The sequence below is a fragment of the Blennius ocellaris genome, assembly GCF_963422515.1.
Source record: "Blennius ocellaris genome assembly, chromosome: 10".
NCBI classification, from domain to species: Eukaryota; Metazoa; Chordata; class Actinopteri; order Blenniiformes; family Blenniidae; genus Blennius; species Blennius ocellaris.
In genome coordinates this window covers 2,343,976-2,359,899 of record NC_137659.1, presented here as the reverse complement: position 1 = coordinate 2,359,899, position 15,924 = coordinate 2,343,976, and the positions used below count along the sequence as shown (strand labels likewise).

Below are 15,924 nucleotides of genomic sequence, written 5' to 3'. Positions count from 1 at the left end.
CCTATAATGTCGTTTTTTGAAGTCATATTGACAAACAACCAGAGAAACGTTCACTGATATTAACTGATCGTGCCACTGGTACCCTAGAAAACACTTTGTCCTTTTCTTTCTTCATACTTAAAGCAGTGATGTCAAACCTTTTACAGTGTGGCCTGAGGAAATACAGCCGATTCTAAATCTGAATTTCATTTTCGATACAACTTAACGTAGAAAATAAAGTATTTACTCATTTCGTTTAGCGGGTGATATTCCTATTTGTCCTTTTCTGAGTCCATATTGGGTCAATAATGACGGAAATATCCAAAATATTCAATAGACGTATGACCTATTATCCAGAAAATACCGGTATTTATGTCTAAAGAGTCTAAAAACCTTCCAAGAACTTGTTAACATGTAAAATAGTTTATTTTTGTAAATGTTTCTAAATTCAGTTCCACAAACTCCAAACCTCATAATCTGTACACTTCAAAAGGCATTTGTCCCCCCCCATACCCCCGGAAAAAAAAACCAAAAAAAAGAAAAGAAAGGAAAAAAGAAAATCTGACTACTTTACACGACCAAGAAAATGTAGCACAAACACGCTGGCAGGATGGAGAAATATCGTACAAGAGAAGAAAAATATCCAGGAAACAATTTTGTTACAACCATTCATTGAGAAAATATATACAATTGAAGTCTTGGGAAAGTTAAAAAAATACATGCCATATACATTACAAGTTCTAAAGACTGTCTCCAAAACTTTACAGTCCACTTGAAATTGTGCACGCAAAAAACTCTTCTGTCTCTACGCATGTGACTCGTGAAGTGTCAGTATAAGAAATATTTCTGATTACCACTTTCTGTTTAAAAAAAAAAAAAAAAAAAAAAAAAGAAAACAAAATTGTCTCTGCTGACTTTTTCACCAACATTATTTTCACCATTAAAAGAAAGAAAAAGAAGCAGTTAAATACGCATTTTGTGATAAAAAGTTAAAAAGTTGCTTTTGGGTTTTAAAACCTAATTCACAGTTTTCTTTAAAAATCAAACCTGATTAACAGCGGGTTTTTTTTTTGTTGTTTTTTTGTTTTGTTTTGTTTTTCTTCTACTTTTTTTTTTTTTCTTCCATTCTGTAACTCGTTAGTCAACAAAAATATTTGTTTTTTTTTTGTTTTTTCCCGAAGTGGTCAAAGCATGTGTAAGTCACAAAAAACACTACGCTACAATACCTTACTTTAATACAACAAAAATACTTTGTGAATTATTGTGGTTATATTACAAATTCTGTACAGGATAATCATAATATATACTCTCAAAAAAAACAAAAAAAAAACGGAAAGAACTTCCATCTTAAATAAATTTCAAAGACAAACGGAACAAAAAAAAAAAAAAGAAAATAAAAGGAAAAGGAGTTTAAAAACAGCCAAACATCGAGAAGGTTAAGGTAGTATTTGGTCGGTTATTCCTATAGTTTTCTTTATGTACAGTTTGTACAAAAGTAACAGCATGTCTTCTTCGATCTTCAAAAACAATATCAATCTAGCCTTCTTTGACTCAAATCTCATCATTTTGAGAATAAATTCATTCACTCAGTAATAAATACAAAACCTCTCCAATTCCACACAAATCACATGACAGAGACCGAGCATAAAACTGACTCATGGAATCAAGTATTTCAAAGGTTTTTCGGGTGTGTACGTCTTTTTTTTTTTTTTTTCTCCGTTTTTTTGTTTTCCATTATCTTGTGTGTGTGTGTGTATTTAGTTTTTTTTCTGTTTTTTTCATTTTTTTTTTTTTTTAGTGCAAGTTATTATTCCCTTCGCGATTTTTCGTTGCTGTACATTCCTCATTCAGTGATGTCTACATTTAGTCATACGGTACACGAACAGTATGAAACAAAAGGGCCTGCCCTTAGTAAGCAATAAGGCTGCACCCCGCACAGTGCTTTCTCTCTCTCACACACACACACGCACACGCACACGCACGCACACACACACACGTATGGCACGAGTCACTTCCTGCTACTGTGTTTACATTTCCCTTCCACCGAGCTTCGTTTTAAAAAAAAAAAGAAAAAGAAGAAAAGATGTTGAGCTCCATCGTCGTCTCCTTGGTTGTCTCTCTCTCTCTCTCTCTCTCTCAATCTCTCTCTCTCTCTTTCGCCGAACGGCGCCCGGGTTCAGTTGATCCACTTCCGGCACTCGGCGGCGCCGCAGTGACACGCCAGCTTGTGCCGCTCGTCCGTCGCGTCGAACTGATAGTCGAAGCAGAGCTGAGGAAGCGCGAGGGAAGAATGTTTAAATTGTCAAAAGTCAAAAGTTAAAATTGTTCTACGTTTCAACCCGAGGCGGGAAAAGTTCGAGGAGCTTTAATGGTTAAAAAGTTAAAATAAATGTTAAATTCAGTCACAGTCAATAAAAAGCTGATAATGTGTTGACTAATGTTCCTTATTGCAGCGACTCACTGCGGTGAAATAAACCCTAAAATCAACCCTAAAAAAATATATATTTTTTTTAAAACTTAAAATAATTAGAAAATGCTGATAATTAACACAACTAGTTGACAAAGTTCTCCAGAAGGTGTGAAAAGCGCTAAACAAATAAAATGTTGATATCAAATGAAGCTAACCAACCAGTCAGGCCTGTAATACCGTGTTTCACCAGCAGGTGGTGCAGTGAGTTTTATGTCCCGTTGACACAACATTTCAAGTGAAAATGGTTTGTTTTTGTGTTGTGTTTTTAAACCTGGAGATCAGAAGGGGCCTTTTCCAGGGGAATAGCGCCCCCCAGAGGCCAAACTATAAAACACACTCAGAGGAAAGTCTTATCTGTAATTTTGTTGATCTCAGGAACTCAATGTTATCGTGGGAGAGTCACTCAGTGTGCAAAACAACTTCAACTATCTACAGTGAATCATGCCGAGGAATCTTCACGCGTTTCTATCGACACGTTTGTCTTCGCCTCTTTATAAACGTCCCGCGGCGACGCTCACCTCCTCTCCTTTGTCGATGCGACGAACGCAGCTGATGATGATTTTGTACCCTCGTTCGAACGTGACGACCTCGGCAACACAGTTAGGGACACAGGAGTGATTGATATATCTGGAAAGAACAACAACAACAACAAAAAAACACAACAAAACAAAAGGAAATAGAGTTTATCAGAGAAACGCCACAGGAATTTGAAACGGACAATTTTATCATCCCGTTAACGTCGCAGCTGATTATTTTCCAGGACAAACTGTGACGCTTTTGACGCGGCGTTTCAGTTCTTATGACTCCCGTCGCCGTGGCGACCGGTAGTTTCCCCCGCCCTGGTGTTTGTGTGTGTAGGCGCTCCGGCGGACGTACCTTGCGAGCCCGCCGCTCCTCGTGGCGTCGACCACGTGCTCGCTGTCGATGCGGAACATGAACACGGCCCGGTTCTGAAACCCACAACGGAGACACGTCACCCCTCTGGCGCGGCGACGAGGCGCCAGGTTCAAAGCGGCGCCGCCCACCTGAGACCTGTAGCTCTTCTCCTTCCTGACGGCCACCTCGTTGCGGAGGACGGTCCCGTTGTACTCGATCACCATGGTCTGTTTCTCCACGTCCCGGGCGGCGAACAGTCCCAGACCCTGAGGACACGGCGGCTCACGTTCAGCGGTTTTGGTTTTTTTTTGGGGGGGGGGGGGGGGAGGAGGGATGGGGGAGGAGCTCACCTGGATGCGGGAGCGGCCCAGGTAGACGTTGGCTCTCCACTCGCTCTTCATCCAGCGGTACTGAGAGGAGCGGGGGTGGACTACCGGGGGCTTGCCGTGCTGGGCGGCGCCCTCGCCCTGCGCCACGTTCTGATTGGACCGGGCGCTGCTGGTGGACACGGCCTGAGGGTGGGGTCTTCGGGGGGGGGGGGGGGCACACACACACACATGATGTCAGTATAACTACCGATCCAGCTCTTCAGTCAAGTTTTAATTAAAAAAAGGTGTTTAAGATCCAATGTTTGATGTCAAGCTGCTTCCCAACAGTCCCTCCTTATCTCCTTTCCTAGCCACTTGTCCTTAACCCCGTGACGTCATCACTTTCTAAAGGAGTTGGGGAAAGGCGATCAAACCGCACTTCCACTCGGTGACGTAACAATCCGAGGGACAAAGAGCACATTTCTAACACTTTCCCCTGTGGCTCCGACGGTTGATATGATCGGAAATATCACAAGGTTTCAATTGAGTCCGAAGGAAAAGAGGAGCCAGTTGAGTAAATAACGGAATCAAAGTGAGAATAGGCTGCACAAACAGTTTAGTTTTAGAAAATCCACAGCATGCGTGATCTGGTCTCCTTTAGTAAAGGAAGCATCAGTGTTTCCTCGGCTAAAGGAGGTTATAAAAGAAGCATTGAGCCTCCTTTCCTTAGCTTAGTGGGAATTCCAACATTCCTTGTCATGGCCGCCTCTTAAACACTTCTGGGGTTTAAGGAAAAGTGGATAGGAAAGGAGATAGGAGGGATTATTAGGAGATAGGAGGGACTATTAGGAGATAGGAGGGACTATAAGGAGATAGGAGGGATTGTTGGGAGATAGGAGGGACTACTAGGAGATAGGAGGGACTATTAGGAGATAGGAGGGACTATAAGGAGATAGGAGGGACTATTAGGAGATAGGAGGGACTATAAGGAGATATGGGGGACTATTAGGAGATAGGAGGGATTATTAGGAGATAGGAGGGACTATTAGGAGATAGAATGGATTATTAGGAGATATGAGGGACTATTAGGAGATAGGAGGGATTATTAGGAGGTAGGAGGGACTATTAGGAGATAGGGGGGATTATTAGGAGATAGGAGGGACTATTAGGAGATAGGAGGGATTATTAGGAGATAGGAGGGACTATTAGGAGATAGGAGGGACTATTAGGAGATAGGAGGGATTATTAGGAGATAGGAGGGATTATTAGGAGAGAGGAGGGACTATTAGGAGATAGGAGGGACTATTAGGATGCACCCAGAGTCCCTTCAGTGTTTACTGGATTTTCTCCTCATTCTCTGCTGCGTTTCCACGACGATGTTTTCAAGTGAAAATGGAAAACTTCAGTTGTGTTTTGCGAGTTTGTTCAAGCGGCAACGGTGCCACTGAAAACTCAACTTTTTGAAAACGGACCTATGAGCAGTTTAAACCCGTGATGCCGTACCTGATGACTGCCGAGGCGGCGGCGGCGGTCGCTCTCGGCTGAGCGCGGGCGCTGCCGGCCGGGTTGAACATGAGCGGCAACTCCACCAGGGGGTTCCGTCCGTAACGGAAGGAGTAGCGGTCGCAGGCCTCCACGCCGGGGAGCTGCGGGAAGCGCACGGGGAGAGCGTGAGGCAACAGAATCGCAAAAGACCCGGCGTTTCGATTGGAAGGAGCCACGGACCGACTCGGAGATCTTGGTGACGGCGGGGACGGTGAGTCCGAACAGGTCCTCTCCCTTCAGGTAGACGGGGAAGAGCTTCAGGGTGCCGTACTCCGTCCTCGTCTCCGCCACGGGACCGAGGACCTTGTCCCAGACCCCTGCGCGTGCGGACAAGAACGGGAGCAAGTTAAAACGCCGGACGCAAGCCGCCCGGGAGGCGGAACTTAAAAGAGCCGAGTGGCGGCCGCACCTTTGGCCGAGGTGTCGGTCAGCAGCAGGTCCTGGTATCCCTGCTCGATGACTCTGATGTTGAACTCCGGCAGCCCCTCCCGGTCCTCCACGGTGCAGACGTAGCGGCAGCGGCGGTTTCCGTGCCGCATGCTCCAGTAGATGCGGCAGGCCTCGTAGCCCACCGGGAAGATGGCCGTCGGCGAGTGGAAGGCGGCCATCTGCAGCGGGGTCAGCTGGCCGACGGCGTGCAGCACCAGGCTGCCCACGCGGAAGGTGTAGCCCAGCTCGGGCTGCCGCACGGCGGCGGCGATCTGCCGCACCTCGTCGCGCTGCACGTAGACGCGGCGGAACACGGCGAAGCAGCGCAGCTCGTGCTCCAGCGCCTGGCCCGCCGCGCCCCGCGGCCGGTGGGCGTGGCACAGCATGGTCTTGTCCTTGAAGAAGGTGCACTGGGCCTGCAGCGCGCAGGTGAAGTGGTAGACGTTGGTGCAGCGGAGGCGGTGGCAGCCGCTGGTGGCGCCCGTCTGCTGGCAGTAGGCGCAGCGCACCGTCTGGCCGCGGCGCAGCGCCAGCTCCACGTTGATGAGGGCGCCGGCCTGCGTCTCGTACACCTCCGTCGACCACAGCGCGCAGTTCAGGTGCACCCACACGTCCAGGTCCAGGTTGAGGAGGCGGGCGGGGCCGTCCGTGACGCCGTCGCCGAACTGGTGGCAGAAGCAGCAGCGGCGCTGGTCCTGGAGCAGCGGCGGCGGCCGCAGCGACGCGCCCAGCTTCTTCAGGAGCTCGTCGATCTTGTCCTCGTCCGGCAGCTGGGAGTTCCCCCGGGGCACCAGCACCTGGACCGACCACTTCCTCCAGCGGAGCCCCTTCTGCCGCTTGCCCTGGTGCCAGCCGTCGTGGGACCGCGGCCGCGCCTTCAGCTTCACCGTCACCTTCAGCGCGTCCGACTTGGCCTCCGTCTTGGGGGCGTCGCCCGCCATGGGGAAGGGGATTGGCGGGGTGGAGGGCGGGGACTGTTTGGGCTGGAGCTGGGCCAGGCAGTGGACGTCCAGGGACGACATGTTGTTACTGTACTGATGCTGGATTTTGGAAAGACCCTCGGGGTGTTCGGAGGCCGGGAGCAGCGACACCGACTCCTGGGGGGAGAAAACGGAACCACGATCATGAACCGGAACCAACTCTTTGTTTTTTTTTGTTGTTGTTGTTTTGAACACGAAAACCAATTTCAGAGTTTTAGTGTTTTGACATCCTGTTGCTTTCAGAGTCGTCACGCTCTCATCACGAGCACATACAACACTGCGCTGCATTGTCTCATTTCACAGTCAACTGAAAGAGGGATTTTGTTTCTCTCTCCATCAAGGAGGCGTTTCGCTAATCGCTCACTGCAGTGCGTCCCGTTCCGACGCTTCCTGTTGTTGTGAGGTTTTAGTTTTCTTTGCCCGCAGTGACACAAACCTTGGAGTCTGCGGACGACCTGGCCTGCAGCGGCGATGACGAGCAGTGGAGGAGGAAGCAGCTGTGACTGCAGAAGACCAGCTCCTCTTCAGATTTCAGACGGCCTTCAGAATCCTGATGTGGAAAAAAAAAACAAAACAACACAGCTGAGCCTTGATTTCAATGTGAAAAAAACAGTCAAAAAAAAAAACAACCCCTACAATATTCAAAGAAGTGAAGTGGCGGGGCTCGATGTTTGACCCGCTAATTGATCCGAGATGGTTTTAACTCCGGCAGGACGGATTTACATAATGTGTGAGCATGAATATATGGATGTGAGCAGCTCTCCGGGATAAAACTGGATATAACGCCGTACATCCTCCCGCCGAGGCGCCGGTCATCCAGTCACAGCTGATTTGAATACTCCCACCAGGAAATCAATGGAGCTGACGTGCGTTAACTTTCAGCGGCTGGTTTCCTGACCTTCATGTGTGCCGGCAGGTCTTTGATGGCTTTCTGCACTCCGTTCCCCAGAACCACCACCTTGCAGTGGCAGCACCACTGAGGCTTGCATCCGGGGCTGCCGGGCGTCTTGTGGTCGGGCCCTCGGGCCAGAGCTGGAGGAGGGAGAGGAGACGCAAAGGCGTTAGGTCTGAGGACGCGGAATTAACGTTCAAACTTTGAACAAGTCTCAAGGATTTGGATTTAGCGTGAATTTCACATTCGAACCTGCCAAAATGGGTTTGAACTTTTGATTTTTTCCCTTCACATTGACACATTATACGTCCAAGTGTAGGCATGTTTTTCTTCTTTCTTCTAAAATCCCCTGAGTGCAGACTGAGCCCCGCGAAGCTCCAGCAGACTGGATTTAGTTCAGGTGAGCTTTATGTCTCTGTATATCATGACTTCATGACTATAATCAGGATCTCATGCTGTGTTGATGCTTAAGCAATGAAAAAAAAACCCAGATATCATAGTAATATAATATAATAATATAATATTACTATTATCTCCTCAGCATTTTCTATCTTGCAGACCCTTTAGATTCCCTGTTGGAAAGGCATTAATATACAAAACAAAAGAAATGTTAACTTACAGCTCCACTCCAAAAAAGAAATTCTCTAAAGTGTGTTATTGTGAGGCAACGCCTGCCCTATGTCCTCTGGCGCCCCCCAGAGGGAGTCCTGGACTGTGGTTTGAAAAAACAACAACAACAACAACAACAAAAACTGCTTTATGTCTTTAACCTTTTCTGCATTGTTGTTGTGAAGCATTTTGTGGCGACACATTTTATTTCTACACATTTATCTATCAATAAAAACAATTATGACATGATGGAGGCTGAATTTGGCGCCATGCAACTAAAAAGGAAGAAAAAAAAAACAAAAAAACAGTTTAATGAGCAGAGAAATCGATGCGTTTCAGCTGAGTTGCCCTCTGATGCCTGATGGGAAACAGTCTGCCGACGCTGTGAGCAGAAATAGTTGCTCCTGTGGACGTTTGAGGCAACGACGACTCCACGCTGAGATTGTGTTGCTGCGCTGTGCACATTTATTTTTTTTCCCCCCCTCCTCCTCAGGAAGTGATGACGCTCAGCTTGATCCAGAGGAGGCTTCTTTTTCGATTCCAGCACCCGGAGGGGGCTTCTTTAATAATGCACTTGTGTTCCCTCACCTGGGCTGTTGGGATGGAAACGGAAGTGATGCTGCTGCATCATCCCCGGGCCGGGCCTCATCATGCGCCCTCCTCCGCCGTCCCCCTGACCGTGGAAGAGCACGGGGGGCCGCGGCTCGGCGCCCAGGTGGGGGCCCACTTTCATGGACGTCAGCCCCCTGCTGTCCGGGGTGCTGCTGACCTCGTAGCTGCTGGGGATCTTCACACAGAGCAGGTCGGAAATGGCTGCGACCACGCCCGTGATGTTCTGAGAGGAAAACACATTTGCCTTTATGAACACTGAGGCAACTGAATACTTGATTACAGTTACTTTTGACTTGGGAAGGAAGCTTAACGGCCCAACTCAGTGGAAGCGGGAGTTATTGTGCCGTCAGCGCCAGCTAATGCTAACACGACTGTGTGAGGGAGGTTAATAACCGATTCACTTAATAAGTTCAGACGAAGTTACATCAGTTCGAAAGAGGAAAATTCTCTATTATCTAGATTTTTACCCGAAGATACATCACTTTGAGAAGAAAATGCTCTGAAATCTGGATGCTAGCTGCCACATGGTGAGTTTTTAAAGCAACATATCACCCCGTCGTGTGTTTGCAGTGCTGCTCTGTCAGATTCCGCTCGTTGCTCTGCGTCTTTAAGTTTCATTTCTTTACCTCTGCTGCAGCCGGTCTGAGAGTGATGGCCACAGACACCAGTCCCTGTTTGGAGTCATTGGACATGGAACCGAAGGGGGAACCGAAGAACATGGAGGAGGGCTCGGTCTTGATGTCTTGAAGCTTGATCTCTGAGCCTGGAGAGGAATAAACAGGAGACACGTCAACGCAAGGTGAACTCACTTTAGAGGAAAACGTCCTGTCGTATAATCTGCGTGCATTAAGACTGCTTGAACTGCCATTTAGAAAGAAGGATCTCTGAAGCTTTAATGTGCAGTCGATAGTCTAATTTAAAATCAAATCACTATTAAAGATGCAGTAGCAATTGTGGTAAATCACTTTCAAAGGCGGCAACTCATGTGGAAGTACGAGCTGAACTGTGTTCCTGAATATCAATAATCAAGGATTGGATATTTTCAGTACAAAAAAATTAAAATAAAATTACATTTACAAACTAACCGGTAAACCACAGAGTTGTAATGCCACTTTGAACCACAGGGTGGTGCAGTGAGTCCCTCTACGTGTTGAACTGGATGGTTTACCTTTGCCGTCGGGGGCGGGCAGCATGGGGAGGACGGGCGACAGGCAGGGCGACCGCGGCTCCTCCTTCACCAGCGACAGGTCGGGGTAGCGGCTGATCTCCATACCGGCGACGCTCTCCGGAGACGAGGAGGGGACGAAGCTGTCGGGCGTGTCTCTGTCCTTACAGGGCTCCTGGCCTCGGTTACTGTTGACGCCAGAGCAGACGAACCGGTGTTACACGGGCTCCATCTCGGCTGTGTGTGTGTGTGTGCGTGTGTGTGTTACCTGAGCTCCTCCTGGTTGTTGTGAGGAGGCGTGGGCAGAGACGCTGGGACGTCCACAGTTTTGGGTCCCTGAGCGATGGCCCGGGCCAGCAGGTCGTCCTCGGTCCTGAAGGGGACGTGCAGCGGCTTTGGTACGAGACCTTTGGACACTGTTGGGAGACGGAGAGACAGCGTCCGTGTTCATTACACTCTTTGATTTACACTTTTCTACGATGATCACAAAGGAAATGTACTCAAAGAAAAGTATGGTAAAAAAAACCCAGAAAACATTCAATATGTTCTTTGTTTTTTTAAATGAGTATGAGTGTCACCCCCAGGGGGCGCTGTTTCACTGAGCTGTAAGTATCACCAAGGGTGTGTTTCATTTGTCAAAAGGCCTCAGAAATAAGTGGTTTACAATTTAGGAAATCTTTATCTCTAAATCATTATATTATGATCTGTGTGTCACATTTTATCATTATAATGCATAGATTCCATTCTTTTTTCTCTCTTTTTTTTAAAATACCATTGCATCTTCCTTTTTTTTCTTTAAATTTGGGCATGTGGTGACAATACAGATATTCAATTCAATAACTTTTCAGTCTCAGGTGATCAAACAGTCTTTTTTTCCCATTATTCTCTTTATAATATCTCCAGAAAATTCGCGGAAACCTGCCAGGCGCACTAAAAGTGTTAAAAGTGTCACAGGAAGCATTTCTTTTAAGAGTCGCGATAAAGTTTAATGGGTTAATGAAGGAAACGTCCAGCCACTGCTCACCCATGGCGGCAGCTTTGCTCGCCAGCTCCTCCGTGGTGGCGAATCCGTTGATCATCTTCTGTCGGTTGACGGGCGGTGGAGTCGGAGGGAGCGAGGCCGGCGGCGTCGGCGGGTTACTCAGATTACTCTGCTGCGGGGTTCGGGACAGACGCGAAACATGTGAGACGCGCTTAAAAACGACGGCGTGTCTCAAAAGAGGGGGGGCGGGGGGCGGCACCGGGTCTCACCTTGTAGGCCAGCTGGGAGTAATAATCAGAGACGCCGTCCAGCGAGGCGCTGCCGAACGTCCCCGACAGCAGGTTCTCGCCGTTGAGCTGGCCGCTGCCGTACGGGGCGAAGTGGGCGAAGTTGATCCCGATGAGCGGCTCCATGAGCGGCAGCAGGGAAAGCTGCTGTGTCAGAAGAGACGGGGAAAGAGTGGAGCTTTCAGCACAATACCTTCAACGTTCAAAAAGGCTGCTTTCAATACGACTTCAGACACGGGCCTCTTCAACTTGAAGAGACGCCCGCTGGGCGACTTTCAGGCCGGCGTGCGCTTTGTCTTTAAGACCGTCACGGTTTTCTGCTTTGAAATGTCACCGATTAGATTTATGGGTCGGATTTGAAGCCAGATGTGCTTGTGAGGGATCTCTGAAATGTATTTTGGCAGTTTTTTTTAAAACTCAAGTTTGGTCTGTAAACGTTTTCAGCTGTTTTTGGCCTTCATTTCATTCGTTTGTCAGAATTTTCTTCTTCTTTTTTTTTTTTTTTTTTTAACTTGGGAGCAGTTTGACAATGATTTGATCTGGTCTTTAAAGTTTCTCCACCAGAATCCATGATGTACATCTCTGCTACGTCGTCAATCCTCATCACACTCGTATTTCCAGCATTTCAATTTTACAAAAACATCCCCGGGTTTATTGACATCTTAGCGTCGCGATTCCAGAGGCATCGGGTCGCAAGGTCCAGTTTGGAGACGATCTGATGGAATCTCGATTTGCGACTGGAAAAATGACCGCCGATCAGTTTCACAACATCCTCGTGGCTTGAAGACTCTTTCTTTGAAAAGGCCTCCCTGCCACGACGCCTGCTTTGATTTCCCAGAAACCCTTCCGCGCAGGTTTCCCAAGACGACGTCAGCTATGAAACATAAACACGGTTTGATGGCTACAAACACCCGTTTCTTCGTAAACAAATCGACTTTATTCTGATCGATTTGAGGAACTGCCAGTTGGATATTTGTGGAAATGAGAGGCGATGGTCTTGTTTTTGTGCCTTAATTTATTCTCTGTGCAGAAATTATGTCTTTTATGGGAAGTAGATATAAAAAATGTGTTTTCTGGTCGTGACTTTAAATAGGCTCCTGTGTATCTTATAATTTCGATGAACGTATGAGCTGGGTTTTCACTGGTTTAAGAGTAGTGGTAGACCTGCTTATTGCTTTACAAAGCGCTCTGGATAGTTTTATCGAGTTTAGTTTTAATCTTTAACTTTAATCCTCTGGATTAACTTTAGATTTAGAGTTATATATATAGATTTAGACCGATTAAAGTCAAGGTTCGGGAAGGTTTCTGATTGAAAAGTGCTTCCTGGACTGGGTCCAGTCGGGGTTTAGCACATGGATTGCCTCTTAAGTTTTCATACTAGTACATTTCATACTTTACTGTTAAATAAATACGTGATCATTTTCTCGTATTCATGTCATACCTATAATAATGACCAGGTGACACCGTGCTACATTTCCAATGAGAAATTAATATGCGGGTTGCAGTCGAAGCTTGAATCCACGCCGGCTCTCCTCAATAATTACAGCTTCTAATGCCGGGCCGATCAGCCGTCATCCTACAAGCGTCTAATTACCGTTAATACGCCGACGTGGCGTGAGACTAAGCGTCTGTGCACTCGACCTTTTTCTCCTCCGGCAGTTCACACCGTGAAGTCAGACTTCTTTGTTTCGGCGGCACGAGGAGGCAAAGCGAGGCTCACCTGCTTGATCTGATTCATGACGGAGTCGGGTCCGGAGTGCATCAGCTGCCGCTCGTCGCCCTCCTTCTTCCTCTTCTTGTAGCGAGACGGCGGTTTCTCTCCTCCTTTCGGCGTCCTCTTGTTCCTGCCTTTCTTCTTCTCCTGCTCGGGAAGCAGCGGTCCGGGGAAGTCCGGGGCGCCGTCCGAGTATGCCTGCAGACCGGGAAGAGAAGTTGTCGTGAGGAAATCAGCTGTAAGTCAGTTCACGTCTGAATTATCTCAGTAATAGTAAAAAAAAAAGCAAAAGGTTTCCGTCCTCAAACTTTTAGATTTTAATGACCTGTTGGATAAAAAAAAAGAAAAAGAAGAGACAAATCTTCCTTTTAAATGCCTACTTTAATTACTTTTAATGTGTTTTGATATTTGATCTCTGCTTTGTCATCATTTATTCAGATTACAATTACGAGTGCGTCAAAAGCAACTCGGGACAAAACCAGAAAAAGCTGAAGCACTTCGATAAATAAAACGCTACCATATCTTTTCATGTGTTCATTATATTTATGTCATCTTGCATTCTATATTCGTGTCCTGAGTCCTTTTTGTATGAATGCATTTCTTTCTTTTGTTCTAGTTTTAGAGCTTTATTGTCAGATGGTGACAAACAAGAGGCTCAATATAAAAAAACATGCTTCGGATATCTGTAAAAAAAAAAAAAGCAGGTATCATTCAAGCTAGAAGAGCTCAGTGCAACATGATCGCCTTGTATAAATATGTGCTGAGCGCTCACCCCGTTGCTGTCGATGGAGCTCTGCCTCAGCAGGGCCTTGCAGTCGGCCTGCTCCTCCTCCTCGGGCCTCCCGTGCGGAGGCGTGCTCTTGTTCTTCAGCAGGTGCTTCAGCAGCTCGTTCCCGGCCTCGCCCTTGTTGGGACTCTGCCCGGCGGGGAACGGAGACGCGCCGCCCTTGCCGCCCTCCTCCTTCACGGAGCCCATCTCCGAGCCGACGGGCCCCTCCCTGGGCTCGTGACACTCGCTGGTGTCGGTCTGCTCCAGCTTGATGTTGCTGAGGATCCGGTCGTGCTCCTGCGACCGGGACGTTTCCGACGACGGGCCCGACGGGCCCGACTGGCCCCCCGACAGCTGCCGCTCCAGCTCCGAGTGACTCGGTGTGGAGGAACCCAGCAGGGGGGACCGCGACAGGTCCTGGTCCCCGAACAGGTGCGTGTTCCTGGTGGGGGTGGAGGAGGTGTCCGAGACGCACGGCGTGAGAGGAGCCGTGAGGTCAGAGTGTGGCGTGGAGGGCGTCTTGACCGAGTCGGCGTCGTCGTCCTTCTTCTTCTTGCGGCTCCTCTTCTTCTTGCCCTTCTCGTCGGGGATGATGTTGGAGTAGAGCTGGATCAGCGACTGGCCCGAGCCGGGGAAGTTCGATGGTAGAGGCGTCGAGGAGTCGCCCCCGAAGGGCGGGCCCTCACCCGGCATCTGCAGCATCATCCCCGGCCCGCTGAAGTGGCGCGGCCTGGGCTGACCGTGGGGGAAGTTGGGGCCTTGCAGCGGGACGCCGTCGGGGCCCATGTCCGGGGCCATCATGCCGTTTCCCATCATGGCTCTCCGGTCGCCCTGCATGAAGGCGGCGGGCGGCGAGCCCATGCCGGGCTGCATGCCCTGCTGCTGGGGGTACAGTGGCCCGAGCTGCTGCTGCTGCTGCTGCTGCAGAGGGGGCCTCTGGGGCTGCATGAAGTCTTGCGGCAGCTCCGCGTTGAAAAACGGCATCTGAGACATGCCGCCGTCGGCTCCCATCATGCCCTGCTGCTCCATCTCCATGCGATGCTTGAGGGCTCTCTGACGCTCCACCTCCTGCATGAGCTGAATGCGCTGCCTCTCCTGCTGCTCCCGCAGCCGCTCCCGCCGTTCGCGCTCCTGGAAGCCTTCGCTGAACGGGTTGTTGTCGTCGAACTTCACGCCGCCCGCCTGCATGGGCTTCACGCCGCCGGGCGGGCCGGGCGGGGCTTGGGGGTCCACGGGGATCTGTGGGTGCTGAGGTAGGTTACCCATCGGCATCTGAAGGGGCGGGGCCGGATTGCCCACCTGAGGAGGCATCATGGGCGGCATTCCCGGTCCGCCCATGGGCATGGGGGCGCCCGGATGCCAGCCCGGCGGCGGGTTAGGCATGCGAGGGGGCGTGTTCTGCTGGGCCGGATGAAGCGGCATCTGCATCATGGGGTTCATGGGAGGCTGGACCATCGGCGGGCCACCAGACACCATGCCGGCGGGGCCAGGAACCATACCGGCGGGGCCAGGAACCATACCGGCTGGGCCAGGAACCATAACGGCGGGGCCTGGCACCATACCGGCGGGGCCAGGAACCATAACGGCGGGGCCAGGAACCATACCGGCTGGGCCAGGAACCATAACGGCGGGGCCTGGCACCATACCGGCGGGGCCAGGAACCATAACGGCGGGGCCAGGAACCATAACGGCGGGGCTTGGCACCATACCGGCTGGGCCTGGCACCATAACGGCGGGGCCAGGAACCATAACGGCGGGGCCAGGAACCATAACGGCGGGACCCGGCACCATACCGGCGGGGCCCGGCACCAAACCGGCTGGGCCAGGAACCATACCGGCGGGACCCGGCACCATACTGGCGGGGCCTGGAACCATACCGGCGGGACCTGGCACCATACCGGCGGGGCCCGGCACCATGCCAGCGGGTCCGGGCATCGGGGGAATGGCAGGCATCATGGGGGTCATGTTGTTTTGCTGCTGCTTGACTCGATACTCCTCGATGAGTTCGGCATGCTCTTTCTGCTGCTTCCGGATCTGAAATAACAAAAAAAAAAAAAAAAAAAAATGTATTCATGATTGTACTTGGAGTGCCCCTTGTGGAGGTTTATAGTACTGCAATCAGACATTTTTCACTGAATGATTCACAGGCGTGTTTATTTTTAGCTACTCAAATTCTTTGAGAGAGACTTTGGACCCTCTTTAACCATTTAAGCACACCGTCTCGTGATATCTGATTAAAAAAAAGGGGGGAAAAAAACAGACGCTTTGATGGCTTTGATATGACAAAGAAATGATTCAATAATTTCT

The 15,924-nt window shown here is 49.5% G+C and overlaps 1 protein-coding gene across 1 annotated transcript in view; it reads right to left on the bottom strand.

The window, feature by feature from the left end:
- Nucleotides 1-442: 442 nt before the first annotated feature.
- kmt2cb (lysine (K)-specific methyltransferase 2Cb) overlaps nt 443-15,924 on the bottom strand; it is an 81,999-nt gene continuing 66,517 nt past the window's right edge. The window contains exons 44-61 of the mRNA XM_080503754.1: nt 13,621-15,651; nt 12,855-13,046; nt 11,117-11,281; nt 10,890-11,019; nt 10,134-10,281; nt 9,869-10,053; nt 9,327-9,463; nt 8,677-8,923; nt 7,486-7,619; nt 7,024-7,137; nt 5,588-6,704; nt 5,359-5,495; nt 5,137-5,279; nt 3,676-3,850; nt 3,475-3,591; nt 3,326-3,399; nt 2,968-3,076; nt 443-2,248 (exon numbers count right to left, since the gene is read on the bottom strand). Of these exons, the coding sequence (XP_080359880.1) occupies nt 2,156-2,248; nt 2,968-3,076; nt 3,326-3,399; nt 3,475-3,591; nt 3,676-3,850; nt 5,137-5,279; nt 5,359-5,495; nt 5,588-6,704; nt 7,024-7,137; nt 7,486-7,619; nt 8,677-8,923; nt 9,327-9,463; nt 9,869-10,053; nt 10,134-10,281; nt 10,890-11,019; nt 11,117-11,281; nt 12,855-13,046; nt 13,621-15,651 (5,448 nt within the window). The 3' untranslated portion in view covers nt 443-2,155. The remainder of the gene's footprint in view (nt 2,249-2,967; nt 3,077-3,325; nt 3,400-3,474; nt 3,592-3,675; nt 3,851-5,136; nt 5,280-5,358; nt 5,496-5,587; nt 6,705-7,023; nt 7,138-7,485; nt 7,620-8,676; nt 8,924-9,326; nt 9,464-9,868; nt 10,054-10,133; nt 10,282-10,889; nt 11,020-11,116; nt 11,282-12,854; nt 13,047-13,620; nt 15,652-15,924) is intronic.